The sequence below is a fragment of the Amblyraja radiata genome, chromosome 19, assembly GCF_010909765.2.
Source record: "Amblyraja radiata isolate CabotCenter1 chromosome 19, sAmbRad1.1.pri, whole genome shotgun sequence".
In the NCBI taxonomy this organism is placed as follows: domain Eukaryota; kingdom Metazoa; phylum Chordata; class Chondrichthyes; order Rajiformes; family Rajidae; genus Amblyraja; species Amblyraja radiata.
In genome coordinates this window covers 30,132,859-30,155,458 of record NC_045974.1, presented here as the reverse complement: position 1 = coordinate 30,155,458, position 22,600 = coordinate 30,132,859, and the positions used below count along the sequence as shown (strand labels likewise).

The 22,600-nt window shown below is 42.9% G+C and overlaps 1 protein-coding gene across 1 annotated transcript in view; it reads right to left on the bottom strand.

Moving 5' to 3' along the window:
• The window catches only part of myrfl (myelin regulatory factor like), a 55,640-nt gene that overhangs the window by 8,593 nt on the left and 24,447 nt on the right, over positions 1-22,600 (bottom strand). Inside the window, exons 11-21 of the mRNA XM_033038384.1 lie at positions 19,522-19,722; positions 18,499-18,607; positions 14,127-14,236; positions 12,753-12,916; positions 11,411-11,488; positions 8,528-8,588; positions 6,203-6,282; positions 4,780-4,854; positions 3,434-3,498; positions 3,020-3,208; positions 345-395 (exon numbers count right to left, since the gene is read on the bottom strand). Of these exons, the coding sequence (XP_032894275.1) occupies positions 345-395; positions 3,020-3,208; positions 3,434-3,498; positions 4,780-4,854; positions 6,203-6,282; positions 8,528-8,588; positions 11,411-11,488; positions 12,753-12,916; positions 14,127-14,236; positions 18,499-18,607; positions 19,522-19,722 (1,183 nt within the window). The remainder of the gene's footprint in view (positions 1-344; positions 396-3,019; positions 3,209-3,433; positions 3,499-4,779; positions 4,855-6,202; positions 6,283-8,527; positions 8,589-11,410; positions 11,489-12,752; positions 12,917-14,126; positions 14,237-18,498; positions 18,608-19,521; positions 19,723-22,600) is intronic.

The following is a 22,600-nucleotide window of genomic DNA, read 5'->3' as shown; positions in this document are numbered from 1 at the left end:
AGGAGCGAATGAATAATATTAATATCAAGGGGGGGGGTGTTTGTGTGTGTGTGTGTGTGTGTGTGTGTGTGTGTGTGTGTGTGTGTGTGTGGGTGTGTGTGTGTGTGTGTGCGGGGGTGGGTGTGTGTGTGTGTGTGTGTGTGTGTGTGTGTGCGTGTGCGCGCGCGCGCAGGCCGCCCTCCCCCCAGCAACCGCGCGTTGCGGGGATGGGACCAAACGGACCCGGCTTGCTCTAGTATCTTTTCAATTTTACTCTGACATAGCATTAAGTTCTTTTAAGTCCTTTTAAATTTCAATACAGTTTGCTTTTGAAGATAGAGAACAAGACTGAAGATTTCACTCACAATCAACCTGTTTCATGTTCTTTTTATTTGATGCTGGGCTTGTCCCTGACCCTGAAAGATAAATTTAGTGCTGTGTTATTTCTGAAATATATTCATGACATTCACAATTCAAGCATGTTTCCGATATATTGAAATTTGTGTATTAAAGGAACCTATTAAATTGAATTTATGAGTAGGACTTATCGTGATAGAAATGTAAAGAGTACATCTATAAAAGCAGCTTCAAAGGCCAGAAAATTCAATGGCCACCAGATGGTTCAAAATCTAAAGGGTTGAAATGTAGGATGTATCCACACAGCATTATTAGATAAACAGCATGAGAGTGCGGAGAAAATACTGGTGTACAAATAATACTGGATTTGCAGAAAAGTTCAATCTTAACTGAACAGGTGAGAGCTTGAGTTGGTGTTGAAGGATTGGCAGGGGGAAAACTAATGAATGGAAGCAAAGCCAATGTATTTTATGGTTATTCCATGTAAAACCTTTTAGATTAGTTTAGTTTAGAGATACAGCATGATAACAGGCCCATCGACCAACCGAGTCGACACCGACCAACGATCACCCATACACTAGTTCTATCCTAGACGCTAGGGACAATTTACAGAAGCCAATTAACCTACAAACCTGCACGTCTTTGGAATGTAGGAGGAAACTGAAGCGCCCAGAGAAAAACCATGCGGTCACAGCGTGAACGTAAAACTCCATACAGACAGCACCCAAGGTCAGGATCGAGCCTGATCTCTGGCGCTGCAAGGCATCAACTACCGCTGCGCCACTATGCTGCCCTTTGCAAAGACAAGTTGTTAAATTACCAATTTATACAACATTTACAATTCACTTTATAGTGAATTGTTAGCACTTTATAACATGTGTATCTTACCGTCATAATATCCCAAGGTTGGTAAGACGATACTGGTAATGATAGAGTAACTCTATCCTAATTGTATATGAATTAACTGGTATAAGGGACTTGGCACCAATTACTTCATATATTCATGACTTGCATCCATTCTAATTAACAAGAATGAAGAAACCTTTACAAGCAATTTTGATACAGATTATACAGGTTCACCACTGATTTACCGGCACCCTTGGTTCCAGAGCTTTGCCAGATTATCCGTTTTGCCGGACCAACAGAGGTCATGGCCTCCGAGAAGTGTTGAATGATATCGGAACCAGTGACGTGCAGTGAGGTCAATGGCTGGGGAGGCACTGGCTAGTATCAGTGGCCCGGTCCTCCCTGTTTTGATCACCGCGTCTCCCCGAGGAGAGAGAGGGGTGGAGCCGGGGCTGTGTGCGTGAAGCATGGCGACTGGAGGGGCGGGAACGTTGCCCCGGGACCGTGAGGGAACGACCCACTACCCCCTCTCCCCCTTCTCCATTCCCCCTCACAACCCCCTCCCCATCTACCCCTTGCTTCCCCCTCCACCCTCTACTCTCTCTCCACCCATCTCTCCCCCCTCCACCCAGGGTAGATCTACCTGAGCCAAGAGAACATTACACCAACGCGGGGCCCTACAAATCAACGAATCAACCTACCAGTCAGCGCCACCCGTGGCTGGAAAGTCAGCGCCGCCAGCGGTGGAATCCAGTGCTGCGCCGCCGCTGCTGAAGCTAGCTAACGTGGAGGGAGTGTGAGGGAGCATCAATTACGTGGGCTGATCCTACGTAATTGACGCTCGGTCCCCCTCCACTGGGCTCAAGACACGCCCCCTCAGTGAAGCAGATGTGATCGCTGCCTCCCCTGGTGCTTTTTCATTGCAGTTTTATGACGAGTCCTGTGAGCCTAAATTTAATATATTTATAGGTGAAATAAGCTACCTGGACTATGGAAGGCAAGGACATGTAATGAAAGGGTTTACAAACATTACATTGGTGACATACAGAGAGATAGGCACACGTTTATTGCCCGTGCTCCATCCAGTTTCTGAGGGGTTGCGCAATCAGAGGGGAGGCTCAGCTATTCGCTGCCTCACCTCTCATCTTTCCCTGTATCCGCAGCGGAGCTGCACAAATCTGGCGATTTTTACTGTAAAAAAATGAGTAGATTCATATAGAAATGACATTTATAACAGATCAGTGGAAAAATCTTTATATTTATTTTATTTTATTATTATTTTTCTTTACTTTTCTTAACATCTATTTTCATTGGGAGTATGATAGGTGAGGCTCTGCCTCCCCTGACCGCACGTCCCTGATCGGAACGGTCAGCCTAGCTTGCTGGGGCCACAATAGCAGCCAGCAAAGTCAGCCTCGGACATCAGGTATGGGAACAGATCTGCCGTCTCCGGCCGGGCAGGAGTTCCTGAGCCCCGGCCGCAGGGGGAGCTCAGGAACCTCAAAAATCCCCCCCGCCGATCAGCCACGGAAGTCCCGATTAAGTTGTGGTCGGCCACTACACCCGTCTAGGGGCCACATTTTAGGGGAGACTTCCAGGGGGGATTTCAAGTGCACTCTGGCAATTTTGTCCAGATTAAAGGAGGTGCCTAACAATCAGTTGCCTGAAAATTAGTGGTGGACCTGTACTTTGAATTTGACTTAAACTAGTTATGTGCATTTAAATAGAAACACCTAGTTAACATTGATTGTAAGATTACGAAAAAAAAGAGCATGATTATTTCTGAAACATAAAATCTTACTTTCTTATAAAACTATTGTAGTGCAATAAAACTTACCTGTTTCCGTAAGTTTTTGTAAGATAGGATAAGGGTTTCTCTTCTTTCTGTGATGGAAAGGAATGCCTTTGATTTGAGACTGCTCGGCACAGCAATGCACAATGACACAGGGTAAGATATGGCAGAAGGTCACTTCAGGCTGGGAGGTTTCAGCTTTTAATGTTGTATAAAATGAAATTGCAGTCTCTGCTAAATAATAAAATAAACACAATAGGCTTGCAACAATGAGCGTTTTTATAAGCAACATTTTAAATACATTCAGTGAAATAATCTGTTTAAGAAGGAACTGCAGATGCTGGAAAATCGAAGGTACACAAAAAAGCTGGAGAAACTGAGCGGATGCAGCAGCATCTATGGAGCGAAGGAAATAGGCAACGTTTCGGGCCGAAACCCTTCTTCAGTGAAATAATCTACCTGGCAAAGTTGTATGTGAAGTATCAGTAGTTTGTCCACTGGTGCTCAACACTTCTGAAATACAGCTGTAACAGGAAAACTACTGTTATAAAAACATCTTTCAGGGATTCAGCTTCTCCAAACCACGTCAATGATCATTTTTTATTTCATTAGAGACAGCAATATGGTGCTCCAGAGGAGTTCCAGATATAGGTGCACAACCTTTTATCCGAAAGCCTTGGGACCAGACACTTTTCGTAATTCAGAATTTGTCGGCCTTCAGAATGGAAATTTTTTAGCATAGATTTTAACGGCTGGCTCAGTGGTAGAGTGCTCGGCTCATATCCACAAGGTCGCGAGTTTGCGCCTCGATCCCGGCAGTTACTCGGTCGCGAGTTTGAGTCTTCAATGTAGTTTTTTCTTGCAGAATAAATGTTTGTATGAAATGCAGTGTAGGAGAGGTGTACTGACTGTGTGGGCAGAACTTTGGAAGTGATTGCCCACCAGTCTAAAAAGCCGCTGTGTCTCCCTGTCCCTGGGATAGCAGGGGGCGATCAAACAGCACAATACCCCCCTCCCCCTCCAACTCCAGAGGAATCCGCTCCCCGATGGGCCGCTAAGGCGACAAGTGGCAGTTCGCCCACAGCCCGAGCTGCGCCCCCTCATCCACCACCCCAAGAACAAGACGTACCTTGCACACCATCAGCTTCTGCCCCTACGTGTTCCTCTGGAATTGGAGCGGGGCTGGGCTGGAATTGCTGCTGGCTGTGGGTCCCTGGGATCTCCGTGCTTGCAGTGGGCCTGGGGGTCGGTGTCCCGTTGGTCCCGACGTCTCCGGTGACTGGCACTGACCTGCTGGCAGTGCCGACGTGAAGACAGTGCAAAGCCCCCGCGCCGGTGCAATGAGCGGGGAGCTGGAGAGGGGAGGGAAGGGGTCACACACATGGCCGGGAAGCAGAGGGGTGTAGGTGGGGTGAAACTGAAGGGAGCGACAATCTGCTGCTGCCTGCCCGCTGAGTTAAAAAGTTTCCACGCAAGACTCACGATACACTGTGTATCGTGAGTCTACCGTGGGAACTTTTTAACTCAGCGGGCAGGCAGCAGCATATTGTCAATTATTAACCCTCCCGCGCAATATACCCTCACCTTCTCTTTTATGAATGGGGATTTAGTTCCCCTTTCTTCGAGGACCGACCGGAGGTTCCGCTGTCACCTCTGCGGGTCGCCCTCGGTGAACGTTTTCAAGGACCTTTCTTCAAGGACCGAAAAAATGTCCGCTATTCGGAGGTTTTCGTTATTTGGATCTTCGGATAAAAGGTTGTGCACCTGTACCATCAAGAACAGAAGTTTAAAGGGAAAGTATTTACCTGCTATTGAAATGATTGATATCATTTCTCTCATCACTCAAAGTTAGCACATAGAGTGTAGATACCAAAATAATACTGTCAAAAATAAAAACATATGTTATTTGTCACACATTGAACCAATGACAAACAGTATATGAACGCCACAGTCTTTCCTTATATAAAATCAATTTAGAACAAATGCAAGTAAAGTTTTCAATTGATTCAATAACTAAATGTTTTCATATGTAATCCTGAAGTATTTCTGGAATAATTCTGGAGTTATTAAGAAATGCCAGATTTGGTGAGTACAAAAAAAAGGTTGTTTCAATATATCACCTTGCAAAACCATAAGATTAAAAACATAAACTAAAACACATTCAGGATTCTAGCATCTCATGTAAGAAATCCTGAGTGCTATTGCTGTTAGATGGATCGCAAATTTCTCCCAGTGATTTTTTTTGGTCGGATCACGGCCTGGGTGGATTATAACATATAAAGTAAAGCACGTAACTCATTTACATTACATATAAGTGTGAAACCTATTTTCAAATGTTATGACAGAAGTAAAAAAGAATCAGTCTGAAGAAGGGTCCCGACCCAAACCTTCACCTATCTATGTTCTCCAGAGATATCGCTCCAGCACTTACGAGATGCAAAGTGCAAGATATTACTCCAACACTGTGTCATTAAACTATAGAGTCATACAGTATGGAAACAGGCCATTCAGCTTAACTTGCCCAAGCCAACCAGATGCCCCATCAACGCTAGTCCCACTTGCCCGTGTTTGGCCCATATCCCCCAAAACCTTTCCTATCCATGTACTTGGCCAAATTTATTTTAAATGTTATAGTCTGTGCCTCAACTATCTCCTCTGGCAGCTCGTTCCATATACCCACATATATGTGTGAAAAGTTGCCCCTCAGAGTCCATTGGAATTCAGTGGGAAATATTCAAATTGGAATTAACCAAATCATTTGAGGAGATATTCAAATTGGAATTAACTGTAGGAGGGGATTATCGACCAGCCACTGAAAACTTCAATGATTTGGGGTGAAGGGTTGGCAGGAGGAGATAGAGCAGAGAGATAAATTAAAAATGCATCTTAATATAAATGGTATACATTTTGATCATGGAAACCAAGTACTTTTTCCGCACCCATTGTCAGGAAAACTATTGTTATTTAAAGAAGAGGGGATGTCCTTTAAGATCACATCCAATTTTGATTCCATTGACAGGCCTGCTAATGAGTTACAAAAGGGAGAAGAGTGTTTCAGCACTTGCCCTGACAGGGAACACGAGAAGAAACAGAGCTGTATGAAACATGTGAAACGTAACTGTTACCCAGAACACGGGAAAAGAAAAATGCTGAGCATGGATGACAAATTTTTTTTTTTTAAAGGATTGCAACTAATTAGTAATTGTATTTTGTAAATACTATGCTTACCTAAAGGCCATGACAGCCAGCAAGGTCGTGATGACAATTTGGAAAATCTTTTGTGGAAAACAGTCTTGTTTAACATAGGCCTGGATGACAAAAAGTGAAAACAATTGGTGCTTCTGGATTAATTTATTTACTGACATCAGACACTTTCTTGAAATGAGATCAAGTTTTATTACTAAAATATCAACACTACACAAATTCCAAGGAAAATAATCATATTGGCACAGTCGAGCAGCATGAAAATAGGCCTGTCAGCCTAACTTGGCTATGCTGACCAAGATGCCCCCTGTACACTAACCCACCTGCCCTCGATTGGCCAATGTTCATCTAAACCTTTCCTATCCATGTACTTATCCAAATGTTCTTTAAATGGTGCTACAATACCTGTCTCAACTACCTCCTCTTCCATATACCCACCATCCTTTGTGTGAAAAGTTGCCCCTCAGATTTCTATTAAATCTTTCCCCCCTCATCTTGAACCTATGTCCTCTGGTTCTTTAATCCCCTACTCTGGATAAAGACTTTGTGCCTTTACCCAACCTATATCCCTCATGATTATATACATCCCCATAGGATCACCTCTCAGCCTCCCGTGTCCCAAGGAAAAATGTCCTAGCCCCAAACCTCTCCCTATAGTTCAGACCCTCAAGTCCTGGTAACATCCTCGTAAATCTTCTCTGCATTCTTTACAGCTTAACAACATCCTTCCAATAGCAGGGTGACCAAAATGAACACCCTACTCCAAAAGGGGCCTCGCCAACATGATGTACAACTGTAACATAACATGCCAACTTCCATGCTCAATACCCTGACTGATGAAGGTCAATGGGCCAAAAGCTTGCATGAAACTCCATTTGCCATTCCTCAGCCCACTTGCCCAGCTGATCAAGTTTCTGCTATAATATTTGATAACCATCTGCACTATCTACAATACCACTCATTTTAGTGTTATCTGCAAACTTACTAATCATGCCTTGTACATTCTCACCCAAATCATTGATCTAAAGCACAAACAAAAATGGACCCAGCACCGATCCCCTAAGTACACCACTAACCTTTATGTGAAAATCTGTATAGAATATGATATTTTCTTGTAATAGCGATCAAAGAACTGGAAATTCTTCAAAATAGTAACAAAATACTTCAATCTAATTCCACTATTGATATGGAGTATTGCAGGGAAGTGCTAATTTCAGCAATATCGTGGTTCTTGCGCACCACTTTAGACTTCAGATACAGCATGGAAACAGGCCCTTCATCCACCAAGTCTGCCCTAATCAGCGATCCCCGTACACCAGCACAATCCTACACACTGTGGACAATTTACAATATTACCAAACCTAATTAACTTATAAGCCTGTACGTCCTTGGTGTGCGGGAGGACACTGGAGCAACCAGAGAAAATCCACACGGTCACAGGGAGAACGTACAAACTCCGTACAGACAGCACCTGCAGTCAGAATCAAACCTGGGTCTCTGGCGCTATTAGGCAACAACTCTACTGCTGCGCACTGTGCCACCGGATGCACCTTAGCATATTTTCGACAATGTGTTCTGTGAGGGACAATTTTAAATCCATTTGCTCAGTTTATTCTTTGACTTTGCCCACAAGGCTTGAATTTGGTTGTTTGAATTCCTATTGCCACTGAGATAAAAAGTTTAAATTTACTTCAATCTAAGTTTGAATCAAACTTTTGACCTTCCTTCCTCAAGCAACTAAAATATAGATGGTTTAGTTATTTATCTCATGCTACTTGTAGGAGAAAAATCAAAGCATGTTGGAAACAATCATCAGGTCAGGTAACAACCATAGAAAAAGAAGCAAGGTTAGCATTTCTCATCAAAGACCACAGATGTAGTTCACTGTAAGATTTCCTGAGTCACAACAGCGACCATACTCCAAAAGTTTTGAGATGTCTTAAAGCTGTGTAAGGTACATACATTTTTACTTTCTTTAAGAATCTCAGTTATTTTTGATTTTTAGGTATTAATTGACTTTTGTATATAGTTATATAATTATATAAAATCGCTGAATAACAATTTTTTCCATGTAAAATTGATTTTAAATGATCAGTTTAACCTTTTAATAAAATATTTCTAATTGGATTCTTTCTTTGTATGCAAAGTTTTATGGCATTTGTTTATCACAAGAGCTGTTCCTCAGTTTGTGTTTTCTAGGATCACAGTAATGAGGAATATTGCAATATTAAGGGAACTCAAGGATATGGCGACAGAAATTATATTGCAATTCCAAACAAATCTTGACTACTTTTCAACATTGAGAAAGGACACACAAAAACACGACGGGTCTCTGCTGCTTTCACATACCTTGTGCTTGGTCATGACAGGACTCTCCGCAGTTACTAAACTGCCCAATCGACTAATCATGCTGTAAAACAAAAATGTCTCAATTTAAGCGTCTATTCCACGGATGGCAGATTGAGCAATTTTATTTGGATTTTTACTCTTAGGTGATCAAGTTAGAAACATTTTCAGTGGTTGGAGATCTTCATGTAATGTATGTTTGAACTAAAGAGGTCAGGCAGCATCTGAACTGTCCAATTGAGAGTCTGTGCTCAGAGTCTTGATAACAGAAAATGATCTGTTTAAATCCCGTTAAGAGTAATAATTGTCAAACGTGATAATTATTTTGTTCCATATGTAGGAAGTAACTGCATATGCTGATTTACACCAAAGATAGTCAAAATGCTGGAGTAACTCAGCAGATCAGACATTCGGCCCTTCGAGCCAGCACTGCCATTCAATATGATCATGGCTGATCATCCCAATCAGTACCCCATTCATGCCTTCTCCTCATATCCCCTGACTCCACTATTTTTAAGAGCCCTATCTAGCTCTCTTGAAAGCATCCAGAGAACCTGCCTCCACCGCCCTCTGAGGCAGAGAATTCCACACTCAACTCTCTGTGAGAAAAAGTGTTTCTTCGTCTCCGTTCTAAATGGCTTACTCCTTAATCTTAAACTGTGGTCCCTGGTTCTGGACTCCCCCAAGATCAGGAACATGTTTCCTGCCTCTAGCGTGTCCAAACCCTTAACAATCTTATATGTTTCAATGAGATATCCTCTCATCCTTCTAAACTCCAGAGTGTACAAGCCCAGCTGCTCCATTCTCTCAGAATATGGCAGTCCCGCCATCCCGGGAATTAACCTTGTAAACCTACGCTGCATTCCCTCAAGAGCAAGAATGTCCTTCCTCAAATTAGGGGAACAAAACTGCACACAATACTCCAGGTGTGGTCTCACTAGGGCTCTGTACAACTGCAGCATCTCTGGAGAAAAGGAATAGGTGGCGTTTCCAGTTTAAATCTTTCTTCAGGCATATGAATTCATTTTCTCCAGAGATGCTGCCTGACTCGCTGACTTACTCCAGCTTTTTGTGTCTATTTTATTTTGTTCAATGACAGACATAAGACAATATTGATGAAAATGCATCTGTCTGTATTTCAGCAAGATGAGCTGACAATGGAGTCTTGTGAATATGGTAAGTGAAAGCAGGGATGTACCTGGTAAAATGAATGAAGATAATAAAATGTCCTGTTTGTATATTCATCGGTTTTTATGAACAAAATATGTCGGGGAAAAATAAAGGCATGGATACAGAAATATCAGTGTTAACACCCACCCCTCCCTCCCCCTCCCCCACGAGATGGATATCCTAATACACATGCTGATCACTCGTGGCAGCAGTTGTTCAGTTTACTGAAGAAAGACACAGAATGTTGGAGTAACTCAGCGGGACAGCCAGCATCTCTGGAGAGAAGTAATGGGTGACATTTCGGGTCTGGACCATTCTTCAGAATGAGGGTCAGGGGAGAGGGAGACTAGAGGTATGGAAGGGTAAGGTGTGAAAGCGAAGGATCAAATCAGACTATGTAAAATGATGTAAAACATCTTCCCATCTCCCCCAATGTCTGCCTTCCGCAAAGAACGCTCCCTCCGCAACTCCCTTGTCAATTCTTCCCTTCCCTCCCGTACCAACCCGTCCCCGGGCACTTTCCGTTGCAACTGCAAGAAATGCAACACCTGTCCCTTTACCTCCCCCCTCGACTCCATTCCAGGACCCAAGCAGTCGTTCCAGGTGCGACAGAGGTTCACCTGTATCTCCTCCAACCTCATCTACTGCATCCGCTGCTCTAGATGTCAGCTGATCTACATCGGTGAGACTAAGCGGAGGTTGGGCGATCGTTTCGCCAAACACCTCCGCTCGGTCCGCAAGAACCTACCTGACCTCCCGGTGGCTCAGCACTTCAACTCCCCCTCCCATTCCCAATCCGACCTCTCTGTCCTGGGTCTCCTCCATTGCCAGAGTGAGCAACACCGGAAATTGGAGGAACAGCACCTCATATTCCGCTTGGGGAACCTGCATCCGGCGGGCATGAACATTGAATTCTCCCAATTTTGTTAGCCCTTGCTGTCTCCTCCCCTTCCTTAGCCCTCGAGCTGTCTCCTCCCATCCCCCAGCCCTCGGGCTCCTCCTCCTCCTTTTTCCTTCCTTCTCCCCGCCACCCCCTATCAGTCTGAAGAAGGGTTTCGGCCTGAAACGTTACCTATTTCCTTCGCTCCATAGATGCTGCTGCACCCGCTGAGTTTCTCCAGCATTTTTGTGTACCTTATGTAAAATGATTCATGGCTAGCTGAGGGGAAGGTGACAAGGATACATACAATCAGTAAAATTAATCAGAAGGACAGTGAAACTAGTTGGAGAACTAGGGCGGGGGAGGGATAGTGAGGGAAAGCAAGGGTTACTTGAAATTAGTGAGATCATACCGCTGGGTTGTAAGCTGCCCAAGCGAAATATGAGGTGCTGTTCGTCCAATTTGCATTGTTTTAGTTTGGAGATACAGAGTGGAAACAGGCCCTTCGACCCACCGAGTCGATGCAGACCAGTGATCATCCGTACACTAGTTCTATCCTACACACTAGGGACAATATACCAATTAACCTACAAACCTGCACATCTTTGGAATGTGGGAAGAAACCAGAGCACCTGGAAAAACCCACACAGTCAGAGGGAGAAGGTACATACTCTGCCCAGACAGCACCCGAGGTCAGGATTGAACCTGGGGCTCTGGCACTGTAAGGCAACAACTCTACCACTGTGCCATTCCTGGGTTGTAATGGGTTGGCTCCTGGGCAGTAACTAAACATTGATAATTAACATTGGATATTAATAAAATTGCATTTGTCTTACCTTGTCCTATCACTGCGTCCTGTACAATTGGATATAGTGTGTGAGCCACAGCTATAAGGTGAGTAGGCTTTCTGCCCCCTGCAGGTGAAAGGTGGATTGAATAAACATGTTTCTGTTTTATCAAAGAACAAACATGTGCAGGTAAATTCCTTCATCCACGGATGGGTGGGGTGGTAGGAATCGGGTGGATTTAGAAATTATATTTTTAGGGTGAATTAGAAATATCAAACATCAGTGGAAATAGTTGGAAATTTGTGGGAGCAAGTTTGCAGCCTAGATCCATCGCTATTTCATAATCATATGATTTACAAATGTGAACGTTTAATAAAACTGCAGATACAAAAAATATAAAACAGAAGCAGAAAATGCTGGAAATTCTCAGCAGGTCAGATCGCATCGGCTGGAAGAGAAACAGAGATAACGTCCATAGTCGACAAGGGGTCTTCAACCTCAAATGATGTCAATATTAGTTCATTCTGTTGAACAGACACAAACTGCAGGAGTAACTCAGCGAGTCAGGCAGCATGTCTGGAGGAAAGGAGTGACAAGATGGATAGCATAATAGACCAATGCAGCACAGAAACAGGCCCTTTGGCCCATCTTATACATGCTGTTCCATGCCGCCGGAGAGCCACCTCTTCTCTTGGCCACAGCCATAATGCCATCATTACATTAATGCTACACACTAGAAAAAGAAAATACAAAACGCTGCATTGTTTGCCACATGCATTACAAGGACCAAAAACAGATGATGCCGTTGCAGGAATGTTCTCATTTCCACAAAATCAGATGAATCATTGATTTTTAAGGAGCAGGGAAATTATATATCTCGCATTAATCCAAATATAACAGTTCTCCATTCTAGAAAATTGAAACTATTTTGTCCTGCAGCAGACATGAAGCAGTATTTTTTTGTGCAATTAAAATAATAATCTACAATATAATGAATCATAATATAGAATACCACTGACTTGTCAGTTAATTGCAAGTATTCGTGGAACAATGTTTTGAATGATATATTGCTGGGGTAACAGAAATATTGAGTAAAGAAACTTAATGTGCTTTATTTCTTGCTAACAACATGCTGCTTCTTTTGTTTTCCTTATTTTTCTGAGTGATTAACAAATATTCTCATCATTACACTGACATTTGTTGTTTTTTTATCCGGCAGACATCCTTGTTAGAATAGTTTATCTAGTGCATGATGATATAATAACCATATTTCCCCTTTAACTAACACTTGATTTCATTCAGTGAGTCTATCCAATTTGTGCCACATTCGCATAACATTAATTCTAAAGAAGTTAATTAATAGAACATAGAAATTGTAGCATATATACACCTTCTCCTGTATTTCTCACTCATTGTGGAGTTTCTGCTCCCATTTTGCTTCAGTTTGGCAAGATTGTTGTTCCAGACTTCTAACTCTTGAATTCTTTTTTCCAAATTGTCATTCAACTTGCACAACTCCTTCACGGCACCAACATTTTCCATGAAAATTTGATCCTAGGGAACAGAAAGATCCTATTTCAGGTAACAGAAGTACAAATCCAGGCATCCATATAGAAAATGATTCCTTTCTTTCCATTCTATTGGAATTACTAATGTAAATTAAAACTACTGAAAATGTAGACGTTCTTTCTGTGGCCAAGTGACTGGCAACATCAAAGTCAACTTGTCGGATTTACTGAAACGAGAAGCCAGAATTTCTCAAGTATTGCCCTCAAGTTTACTGCTTGCAAAATAGTTGTACCTTGGGAACCAGTAACATCACAGCAAGATCATATCATAGACACAAATGCTGGAGTAACTCAGCAGGACAGGCAGCATCTCTGGAGAGAAGGCATGTGTGACATTTAGGTTTGAGACTTCAGTTCTTCATCAGACTGAAGAAAGGTCTTGACCCAAAACGTCACCCATTACTTCTCCCCAGAGATGCTGCCTGTCCCGCTGAGTTACTCCAGCATTTTGAGTCTATCTTCAGTGTAAACCTGCACCTGCAGTTGCGTCCGACACAAGATCATATCATAATCTGGCAGATTGAATTGAGATCATATAGAAAAGAAAATCGGTAAAGTCAATACCTATTAAACGGGAAGTAGGAAGATACAAATTTGCTGTTAAGGTGGGAGATGGCTGGATGTACTTTTCCTGGGCCTCCGTATAAAACGTGGGAAAGCCAAATGAAAGCAAATTCTGCCACGATAGAAGGCTCTTTTAATGTTTAAATAATAGGTAAAGGGAAATATACAAAGGGCATTACACAAATAAGAAACTAGACCTGAAACCTAGAAGCATAATTTGCAATTCAGGAATTAGTCATGTATTTAAAGCCTCCAGAATGAATACTTAAAAAATTAAAATAATAATAATTAGGAGATGAAAGGCACTTGATAAATTAACTTCATTTACTCTTTTTAACGTGTGCTCAAATATTGAACCATGAATATCAGCTTGTATTTTGCTGGGTATCTGATGCTCTAAACAGTCTTGTCATTCATAATAATATTGTAAGATCTTTTATGACCTTAATCAAAGTGATGTGGTATCCAATGTGACCTCATGGTAACTCTTAAACTAATTAAGCATGCAAGGGAAATTTGATTTGAATACAAAAAAATCGCTTCATTAAAGGTGCAAGATGAAGCCTGAAGCACTAGTCAATATTTCCTATTACAAATCAATCACAAATATTAGAAATACTAATTTCCATTACTTTATCAACCATGAGGAAGTTCTCGATCTTCTCTCCATTGGTGTAGGTCACATCACCAACCTCTTTTACTGCTGCTGGCAAAATCTCCTTCACTTCTTGTGCTATCATACCTACATAGAGAAACAAAAAAGGCCCATGAAGATCATGGCATACCATTAAACTGACCAATGCATTAGTGTTAAGAGCATTAATTTTCAAGCATAGAAAGATGAAACTCATTTCTAACAGACATAGAATATTATCCACGGTTTTAACCTACTATTGATTTAGTTTATTAACATTTTATACTTGATTTCTTTACGATGTTCAGGCATTAAATTAGTTTCAAAACTGCCAGAAGTTATAGAGTCATGCAGCATGGAAAAAGGCCGTAGAGCCTAGCTTGCCCTTGCCAACCAAGATAGTCTGAAGAAGGTTCTTGACCCAAAAGAATCACCTATTCCTTTTCTCCAGAAATGTTGTCTGAACCGTTACCCCAGCTTTTTGTGTCTCTCTTTGGTTTAAACCAGCATCTGCAGTTCCTTCCTACACATGCTCCACCTACACTAGTCCCACATGCCAGGTCCCTATCCCTCTAAACCATTGAATATCACTTCTGTGGTAGCCGTTAAAATTAATTTTCCAAGTACCTGAGTGGAGCACAACATTTTTGAAGGGAAAGAAAGACTAGCAAACTGCGACATTTCTAAAAATCACTCATGTTATCCTGGAAATCCTGAATTTCCTGGGAGGTTGTCAACACTGTCATTCTGACTCAACAATTAATCTGGAAAATCTAATGCCAGGTTCAGAGATTCTGTTCAATGCAATGGAGAGAATTGGCTCCAAGGAGATGAGAAAGTTTCCAGTAGTACATTTTGTATTAATTCATTTAACTGATGTGTATTTATATTGAAAATGCAACTGTGATTTCTGTGAATTGCTTCTAGGTATGTACTAATGAGGAGACTGGTCTGCCCCAACAGCTGCTGACAACATTCTACCGCTGCACCACAGAGAGCATACTAACGTATGGCATCTCTGTGTGGTATCTCAGCTGCACGGAGGCGGAGAGGAGAGCTCTTCAGCGCATCGTCAACAGAGCGCAGAGGATCATCGGGACAGAGCTACCAGCCTTGGAGGGCATCTACCACACGCGGTGCCTCAGGAAGGCCCTCAGCATCCATAAGGACTCATCACACCCCTGCCACGGTCTGTTTCAACTACTTCCCTCCGGCAGACGTTACAAGGCCTTCTACGCCCGAATCTCCAGACTCAGGAACAGTTTCATCCCAAGAGCTATAGCGGCTCTGAACCGGCCCTAACGAGTGCCCCCCCACCCACCCCCTTTGGACAGTCTCCCTCAGATGGTCACGTCAATCAATTCAGCTTGTTTATTTATGTATTGTATTTATTTACCTTTCTTGTACATCAGTGGAGCTGCACACTAAATCTCGTTGCACTGACGTGCAATGACAATAAAAGATATATTATTATTATTATTATTATATTATGAGGTGTTTGACTATTTAATATTTACATGTTAAACATTTTTTCTATAGCAACGACAATAAGTTTTTTATTTTTGAATAATTGTGAATGGAAAGATGTTCCTACAAAGTTTTGCCAGAAAGTTTGCCAGGGAGGGGGTTGGGGGGGAAAGGGAGAGCTTAAAGAACCAAAAAAACATTTGTCCTGAATGGTTCTGATGACTAGTGGAAGAACATAATTTTTAATCGATCTGAAGAAGGGTCTCGACCCGAAACATCACCCATTCCTTCTCTCCAGAGATGCTGCCTGTCCCGCTGAATTACTCCAGCTTTTTGGGTCTATCTTTGGCTTAAACCAGCATCTGCAGTTCTTTCCTATACATAATTTTTAATCTTCCCCTCTGCTGTCAGGGACTAGGAGTGACCAGAGATGACTGCTGGCCAGACAATGTGACAAACCGGACAGAACCTTCCCAGCTGTACAACAGACAAACATCGTGGGGTCCTGCGACTCTGCCCGGCTCGGCCTGCGGACTCGGGAGCTGCGGAATCCGGTGGGAAGCGGCTGCTCGGGAGGTCCGGGCCGCTGAGGAGGATTTTCACCGTCGGGGTTCGGCGTCGGCGTTCCATCAGCCCGGCGAGAGGGCCTGAGCATCGGGCCGCCCGGGGTGGCGACTGCGGGTGCTCGGAAGACCCCGACCACGGGTGAACATCTGGGAAGATCGGAGGGGAGGCTGGCTGGACTATGGTGCCTTCCTCACCTTGGTGCCATTGTGTTATGTTGTGTCGTGGACTTTGTGTTTGTGCTTTTTTTTTTAATTCTATTTTATTTTTAATATGTTTTATTATTTATTATTTATCAACTTTTATGATACTGACTGTAAAGGGAAATTCATTTCGTTGTCTCTAATTGAGACAATGACAATAAATTTGAATACAATACAATACAATACAATCAAAGCCCGTGACCAAATTGCTATCACTTTCCCCTACACACACCAAACACTAAACTTTCATTCAAACAACTGTAATGGCAGTAAATAAAATGATCATCAATACCAGAAAATATCAGATGCCTTTCTTGTGAACCTAAGTGATTTCTGCATCAAAGCATTCATACAATTTTGGCCTGCTACTCAACGTGGGTAGATGTTCCAGACTCTGATTACGGTACTTTCTGAGTAGAGAACTTACTCTAGAATTTCTTATTAAGTTAATAATCACCTAAAATTACAGACTCTTCATTTTGGACATGGCATGTGTGTAAGCATGAATATTTAGCAAAGTGTGTCTCAGTATTAAAAAAAAAAGTGTTGGAGGGAGTGGTGGGTGCTGCAAGTTGGCAAAGTTAACAATTCCTGTTGAAGTTAATTGTGCACACTATGCTACTGACTAGAATAGAAACAGCATTCTCATCTTTGCCCCATCAACTTTCATTAGTAGTTCCTGACCTTCAGCTATCCCATGTTCTTCCATGAGTTTGAAAGCAACAGCTTAAAATCTCATGCAAGAACATGGCAGAGCAAGTGTTACCATTCCACACAACAACATACAGTCAGAAGCAAAACCCAGAGGTATCAAATTACACGGTTGAACAGTTGACTTCTGTATAATATGCAAGACAAAAGTTCAGCAAAAGTTGATACACCAATACAACTGTGAATAAATATTAGTAAAATCATATTCAAAGTAAATAATAGAATTACTCAAAATCTTGACAAATCTAAATTTCTATTGTAGAAAAGGTAAACGACCATTCAACAGAGGAGCCTCATACACACAGCAATTTAGAACGTTCAGGTTATTCACCCTTCTCTCCTTCACACGTTAATAGGATTAATAAAACACAAGATAAATTGAGGCATGCCATTTTAATACTCTTGAATATTTATGGGAAAATACAACACAAAAAAAAAAAATCAGAGTTACACTTTCAAGTCTATTCTATCAACAGATCCTTCCCGGATATGAATGAACTACGTTCACAATTTGAACAGTTTACAAGACGGAAATGTGGCTGTGAACCAAATTGCTACATGACAAACAATGCCTGCGGAGATGGGCTGTTTCATAGGAATAAATAGTCTGTGAAACAGATAGCATTTGAAATCTCATTCTTAATGATAAAACTTATATTGACAAATTTAGCCATATCTCAAGCCACTAATTATATCCTTTTGCAAGATTTTACTGCAGACACGGTTTTCAATACCATTGGTGGGTATACAGTAAAAAGGATATTGCTAGTGGCCTGAATGGCATGTCTTTGGAAAGGAATCAATAAATGGATTTCAATGTATAAAGTAGAATGTATCTTTTGGGAGTTGGATATGGTCACCTGAAGTCACGCAGCAGCCAGCCAATCCACGCGCTAGTTTCCCAAGTGCTCTTTCACATGGACAGGCCTTACATAAATCGGGCATTTGTAAGCTGAGGAGGACCTGTACACTAAGACGCCTTCATTCATTTTCACTATCCTTGTGAAATTCATCTACCTTTAGTGGTGCAGGTCCACCACCAATTTTCTGGCAACTAGTGGTTCAGTGCCTCCTATAAGCTGGACAAGATTACAAGACCGCATTTGAAATCCCCCCAGAAGTCCCCCCATAAATGTGGAACCTAGGCCAGGTACGCAAGTTTGCCCCCCCTGCGGCCGTGGCTCTGGAATTCCGGCCCATCCAGAGGCGGCAGATCCATTCCCATAATATCTCAGCCCCCATCCCCACCTCACCCCAACCGAGGCCATGACCTCTGTTGGTCTGGCAAAATGGATAATACGGCAAGGCTCTGGAACCAAGTATGCTGGAAAATCGGTGGTGGACCTGTCCCATTAGCATTTGCTACAAAAGCACACAAGTAGCAGATTTCATTGAATTGTCTGTGATGAAAACTTGACGCATTACCAGTTCCATGAGCACAATCTACTCCCATTTTTAATGCAAAGTCAGGCTTATAGTCATACTCAACGAGCCTCATTTGCGTTATCCTTTTTAGTTGTTCAGTAGTGTCCACCTACAAAATAAACAAAAACTTTCAATACATTGAATGCGGCTGCATTACGGAAATCTATCTGTCACAGTGGCAGGCAAGAAATGGTGGCTTGGCCCCAAAAGTCACCCATTCCTTCTATCCTGAGATGCTGCCTGTTCTGCTGAGTTACTCAGCATTTTGTGTCTAGCTAAGAAATGGTGGAGACTGGTGTGAGGACTGATCACTTGATATAGAGCAGAGTTTAAGGTGGTCTGGCCTCTTACACTATGGCAGTTTTATAAGTAGTGTAGCAGTAGGCATTAGTTAGCCCACAACTCAAATACCACTGAATGACTGCCAAGAAATGTGAAGAGGCCTGATCCTGAATACCTCCTGAGTTAGGTAGAGATTAGGGAAGTTTTCCATATATCTGTTGAAAATCATATTTGAGAGAAAAATAAATCATTATGCATCATTTAAATTAGATTAATGTAGTTTATTATCATGTGTACTGAGGTACAGTGAAAAGCTTTTGTTTTGAGCTAACCAGTCAGTGGAAAGACAATACACGATTATAATCAAGGCATTCACAGTGTACAGATGCAAAAACTATGGACAATGTAAACCTACAATGAAAAAGAAAATATTCAGCAAATCAGGCAGCTCTGCAAACCTTTCACCTGATTAATGACCTGAAACATTAACTGTAGTTCGTTTTCCCACAAATGCTATATTTAAGAGGGAGTTAGATGTGGCCCTTGTGGCTAAAGGGGTCAGGGGGTATGGAGAGAAGGCAGGGATGGGATACCGAGTTGGATGATCAGCCATGATCATATCGAATGGCGGTGCAGGCTCGAAGGGCCGAATGGCCTACTCCTGCAAATATTTTCTATGTTTCTATGTTAAATGCTGCCTGAACTGCTTTGTTTACGTTTGATTTCCAGTATCAGTAATACCTCATGGATATTCTCCTTTGCTCGTTGGTCAGACGGATGCATGACTGTGCCCATTATTTTTACATTGCCGCACACGACCAATGCCTCATCAGGGCTATCCGTGTTGATTCCCACTTGGCCATGACAGGCAATTGTATTGGGCAGATGTCCTTGTTGCCATGTTACTTCACGATCATGCTCAAACTGACTGGGGTTTGAAGCCTGAAAAAGAAGTCAAGGTGCAAGCTTAGTCTATCCTTGTTAAAGTTAGTTCATTGGTTCCTTTTTTATCACGTGTACCAAGGTACAGTGAGATTCTTTTAGTTATGCATTCAGATCAGTGAGATTATTGCCAGAGTAATTGATATATCAAATTTGTGTAGATTATTTAGAGTTGTTCAACAAAGTTTACTCAAACAAATAAGACAGCAAATTTATATATCTCCAGATAATGGAATCAACACCACGACTGCAATGTTTTACACAGAAATTGCCACTTTTAATGTAGACAACAATGTCGCATTCCTTTATAACAGACATCACAACAGTTGCCTGACTGACAAAGTTACCAAACGTCTTGCACTATAAATAACAATAAAGTACATGAAATACGTGGGTCGTGGAACCCGGGGGGGGGGGGGGGGGGCTGGGGGACTGCAGCCCCCTCACTTTGTTGGCTAGACATGTTTCAATGTTTCCGGCTGTGGACGAGGCACTGCTGTGCTCTGAGTAACCTGGTCATAGGTGCTGGAGAGCCCGGGCGGAGGGAGGGATGGAGGCAGAAGCAGCGGCGAGGAGCCGTGGCTGGCGAGTGTTTACCGGGCTGGCGAGTCGCTCACTGCAGCTCCGGCCAAGGAGTAGCCTCACTGCAAGAGTCCCGGGCCATCGGAAGCGTTGCGCCGCGGACGTGAGAGTCTCTGTGCTGAATTCGCCCTAGTGACCAGCATGGACCAGGCTGCGGCTTGGTGCATCCTGGAGGACAACCAATAGCTGTTGGAAGTAGGTACCAAGCACTAGGTAGAAGTGGTGGAAGATAGTGGCCTTCAAATGGGGATGGTTGGAGAAAGCATCCTACTTGCCTGCTAGATTTTCACTTACTGTAACTGCAGGGAAAATGTCCCCGACGTTGGGGGAGTCCAGAATCAGGGGTCACAGTTTAAGAATAAGGGGAAGGCCATTTAGGACTGAGATGAGGACAAACTTTCTTCACCCAGAGATTTGTGAATCTGTGGAATTCTCTGCCACAGGAGGCCAATTCACTGGATGTTTTCAAGAGAGAGTTACATTTAGCTCTTGAAGCTAGTGAAATCAAGGGATATGGGGGAAAAACAGGAAGGGGGTACTGATTTTAGATGAACAACCGTGATCATATTGAATGGCAGTGCTGGCTCGAAGGGGCAAATGGCCTATTCCTGCACCTATTTTCTATGTTTCTATGCTTGAGTATATGGCAATAAAACTCAACCACTTGATTTTGAAGCATTCATACATGGTGGAGAATGTTGTCATAGAGTGATAGTGTGAAAACGGGCCCTTCGGCCCAACTTGCCACACCTGCCAACATGTCCCAGCTATACTACCTGCTTTTGGTCCATATCCCTCCAAATCAGTCCTATCCATGTATCAGTCTTATTGTTTCTTAAATGTTGGGATAGTTCCCGCCTCAACGATCTCCTCTGGCAACTTGTTCCCTACACCCACCACCCTTTGTGTGGAAAAAGTTACCCCTCAGATTCCTATTAATTTTTTTCCCCCTTCACCTTAAATCTGTCCTCTGGTCCTCGATTCACCTGCAAGAGATTCAGTGCATAGAAATGTATATTTCTAATTTCTAATGCACTTTAGATTTCTCGAAAGTCTTACTTTTTAAAAAGTAACGTTTCCACAAACATATAGCCCCTTTATTAATGTCATGGTTTGATGATTCTAAATTCAAATCAAAATGAAAACGCATACTTTCAAAATACTCTGATTTTTTCCCCCAAGCAAAACATAATTTGTATGACTTTGCCATAATCAGGAAATGTTATGATTATTTATTGTCCCTTTTTCCAACTACAAACAAAAACCAATAGCACTTGAAATTATAAAATTTAAAAGTTATAACATTTAAAAGTTTTTTTGTCAAATTCTCTGTACCGTGGAAGGCACTGGCATCAATCCGGGGGGGGGGGGGGGGTGGGGGAGGGGGATAGGGGATATATCCTCCCACTTTGGTGGGGATGGCTTGTATTATTATCCCCCAGTTTTTGGAGGTCGAGCAATAACAAAAATAATAGTTATTGCTCGCGGCCTACCAGCGGGCCTGGAGTGGCGTTTCCTGTCGGGGACCGCCCAGAACCTCGGCTTCGGCGGCGGCACAGCGCTGGAGCTCTATCGCGGAGCGGGCGATGCCTTGCCCGGTTCGCCGCGCTGGAGCTCCGGTGAGCTGAAGATCGCTGAGGAAAACATCACGGAGCTGCGGGACTGTGGAGCGACCGGCTGCGGGCGGCGGCGCTGAACTTTACACCGGGAGCCTGGGATCTCTAGATGAGATCGCCAGTTGTGGAGCTCCAACCGGCGCTGCATTGTAGGCTTTGGAAGCCGCGGCCTCCAGTACGGAAGCAGCCATTCCAGGGTTCCCAAGCCGCTGAGAGGATTCTCCCGACGCCGGAGCAACATCACCCGGCGAGAACGGCCAGGAACATCGGGCCTCCGTAGAGGCAACTGTGGAGGCCTCAATGGGCCCGACTATGGGTGAACTGGGGTTGGGGACTGGACTTTGTGCCTTCCCTCATAATGGGAACCATTGTGGGGGGATGTTCTTTATGTTTAAAACTCTTATTAATGTTATGTCTGTATTCCTTCTTTATGTGCTGCAAAATGGCAAGAAGCATTTCACTTCACTACACCTAGGTGTATGTGAATGTGACCAATAAAATACCTTTGACCTTTGATACTTTGATAATAATTAGCTGCTCCTATCTCTCATGTAGGCAATGTACATCATCTTAAAAATACTTCAAACAAAAATCATTGAAATCATACTTCTACAATGCACTAAAACATGATTTAGTGGGGAGGCACCCCCCTCCCACACCCTCCCCCCACTCGCTCGCTC